The 3,184-nt window shown below is 44.8% G+C and overlaps 1 protein-coding gene across 1 annotated transcript; it reads left to right on the top strand.

Moving 5' to 3' along the window:
• The first annotated feature begins 485 nt into the window (after window positions 1–485).
• On the top strand, window positions 486–1,530 carry LOC136526510 (proline-rich protein 4-like). Its single transcript, XM_066519160.1, has 2 exons — window positions 486–683; window positions 907–1,530. The coding sequence occupies exons 1-2, from the start codon at window positions 527–529 to the stop codon at window positions 1,362–1,364; spliced, it is 615 nt and encodes a 204-aa protein (XP_066375257.1). The 5' UTR covers window positions 486–526; the 3' UTR covers window positions 1,365–1,530.
• Window positions 1,531–3,184: the final 1,654 nt, after the last annotated feature.

Genomic DNA, 3,184 nt, shown 5'->3' with positions numbered 1-3,184 from the left:
TATATATATATATATATATATATATATATATATATATATATATATATCTCGCTGTATCATTCATTCTTCTTGCAAAATTAAAGCGCATATATATATATATATATATATATATATATATATATATATATATATATATATATATATATATATATATAGCAGTAGTTGCATGCAGCATATGCAACCTGGCATCCATGCGAGCACGCAAGCACGTACTCGTAGTACTTACGTATCTACTGATCGAGATGCATGCCTACTACGAGATGCCCGGAAATAAATGTAGATCGCCAATCAAGACGATCAAAAATTGAATTCAGCTTGATCCGATCCGTCCGGACGGACAGCATGGTTTCGAGTAATTTCCCAACTACAAAACCGGCGCCCCATCTTCGAGGGAGATGCACGCCATATGCATCTGCGTGCGATCGATATATGCGGTTCCTGTTCGTTCGCGCCTATAAAAGCCATGGCGTTGGGCCGATCTCCTCCACACACACACAGTCACACACACAAGCTAGCTAGCAAGACCATGGCATCACGAAGGATGCTCCTCGGCGTCTGTGCCGTGCTGATGGCGGTCGCCGTCGCCAACGCGGCAGAGGGCCAGGTGGCGTCGGTCGTCGTGGGCCTGGCGAGGTGCGCGGACTGCACGAGGAAGAACATGAAAGCTGAGGCGGCTTTCAAGGGTAAGCATGCCGCATGCGCCATGCGTGTGCTTTTGCATGCATGCTATGCGATACATTTTCATTGGCCAAGTTGTTGAGACCACGGTTTCGTCTAATGCACTTAGTAGTAACAGGACACAGGCCTAAGTAAATTAGATATCTGCCTAGCCTAAATTTTGAGAACCCTCTTTCCATTCCATCTTGGGAAAACCAAACTGTGTTTAATTAATTCCATGGCGCACAGGTCTTCAGGTGGCGATCAAGTGCAAGAACACCAACGGCGAGTACGAGACCAAGGCCGTGAGTGAGCTCCAAAGCACCGGAGCCTTCAGCGTCCCACTCGCTGCAGACCTCCACGGCGCCGACTGCCACGCGCAGCTCCACAGCGCCACCAACGCGCCTTGCCCCGGGCAGGAGCCGTCCATAATCGCGCCCATGTCTGGCGGCACCTTCGTCGCCATCCCAGGCAAGACGCACTACCCGTCCGCGGAGTGCGCGTCCGCGTTTCTCTGCTCCCCGATCAAGAAGCACTTCTTAGACCACTTCCACAAGGCACCCGTGCCGGAGCACAAGCCAAAGCCAGTGCCGGTGTACCACCCCACACCGGAGTACCACCCTCCCACGCCGGAGTACCACCCTCCCACTCCGGTGTACGGGCAGCCAAAGCCAACTCCGATCTACCATCCTCCCGCTGAGCACTGAATACATCAATTGAATTCCTGTGAATTCAGCATATTTTGCCACGGACGCCACAGCTCCAACGGCATGCATCAGGCTTGCATTAGTTTTTAATAATTGTTGTACTGCATGTGTTATTACTAGTGCGCCCATGGAGAATAAAATGTTGTGAATTAGTTGGGAGGCTGTACTTTGGTGATCGTTGTTTAGCTTTAATTTGCTTAGTAAAAGCGGATTGTGCATCTTGTCTTTTCGTCAGTGTAAGCAGCTTGCGCTCAGTCCTAGGTCGTTTGTTCTGTTTTAAATGTCAATAGATTACAATAGTTTTTTTTTTCTACGAACACATGGTTAAGATGTGCTCATGATGAGTGATTGTTAAGAGATGAGTGTTTCTGACTAACCATGGTGGGAGTATGGTGTAGTGCAATATATGTTTATTGGCTTGTGATGGGTGCACGTGTTGAGGTTGAGATGGTCGACGACAATAGAGAAGGTCAAGCGAGTTCGTGTCAATGGACCGAGGCGGTGAAAGACGGATGTGGAGGCTTGGACCGATGGACCGAGGTTCCGGGGCGGACAGCGCAGTGGACATGTGGCGTTTCCTTGTCCACTATCAATGACAAGTGATACACATGCAGATACGTATATGACACATTAGTTCTCTTTCTTTATTAGATGGTTATAAAAAAAAGATTCTGTTCATTGAGAATAACAAATGAACACATCAACCACATGTGTGGAGCCCAAGCAAACAATCACCATGATGACGCCAAAGGTAAGTTTTCCTATTGGTATATATTAGGAGGATGAGGAATACCATCAATAGTGGTGGAGATTCCAAAACTAAACAATATGTCATGGGTAGTTAGATGAGCAAAGGACTACACACAAGAATGGCTTAGGTTGAGATGTCTTTTTTCTAAAAAATATATATATTTGAGAAGCAGCGGTGAAGTCAGGAGAAATGGCTGTCGGGGTCGGTAGTCACAATACTAATTGCTTATTTATAGGGTCCGATAATAAAATACCATGCATAACATCAAATTTATAAAATAACAACAGCATATTGTGACAAAATAAAGGTTTTGCAACAGGTAGTTACCTATTACAGTTTTCCTCTATGATTATGATCCTCCATCTTATTAAAGCGAACTATCACATCTTTGATTGCAATTGTGATTAGAAATCCTAGCTCCACGAAGCATATGATACAATCATTCATAAATTCATCTCCGATGCGATTTCCCATTGCTGAAAAGTACCTCTCCACCGATGCAGTGGCAATAGGAAGAATCAGTACTAGCTTGAGAAGCCAGACCAAAGGAAAAGCCAAATGCTCTTGTTCTTGAAGTGTCTCCATGATTATTCTCATTATCACCGGCAGGGTGTAATTTCATTTTAAAGAACCCTTTCAACGCGCTTTGATTGCCTATCAAATTGCAAAATTAGTCACATAATAAAAAAATAAAAGCAGATAGCAGCTATGCGTATATTGTTGAAGTCACTGCTAGATCGATACCTCGCATCTTGCTGGATAGAATGAAATAGAATGTTCTTCACTTCTTTGCTGGAACGCAAATTACAGAATGCTTTCTGAGAATCTGAGTTCCGGATTGTATATCTGGTTAAAAAATAAAAACCATAAGACCTCAATGTTCAGACGATCGTTAATTTAATTGCAAATTGCATGATTGGGTACTTGCTGGTTGGGGTACCTGTACGGCTGTGCCACTTTTAGATTGAGAGTAAACAGCAGGAGAACACAAGATTGTCAGATTGAGAACGAACTGAGCCAATGAGGAGCGGCTGCTGAGTGCCGGCCGCCGGCCTGTAGGGGCGACATC

This window comes from Miscanthus floridulus, chromosome 2 (assembly GCF_019320115.1).
Source record: "Miscanthus floridulus cultivar M001 chromosome 2, ASM1932011v1, whole genome shotgun sequence".
Lineage (NCBI taxonomy): Eukaryota > Viridiplantae > Streptophyta > Magnoliopsida > Poales > Poaceae > Miscanthus > Miscanthus floridulus.
Note: the sequence above shows the minus strand (reverse complement) of the source record. Positions and strands in the feature narration are given on the sequence as shown.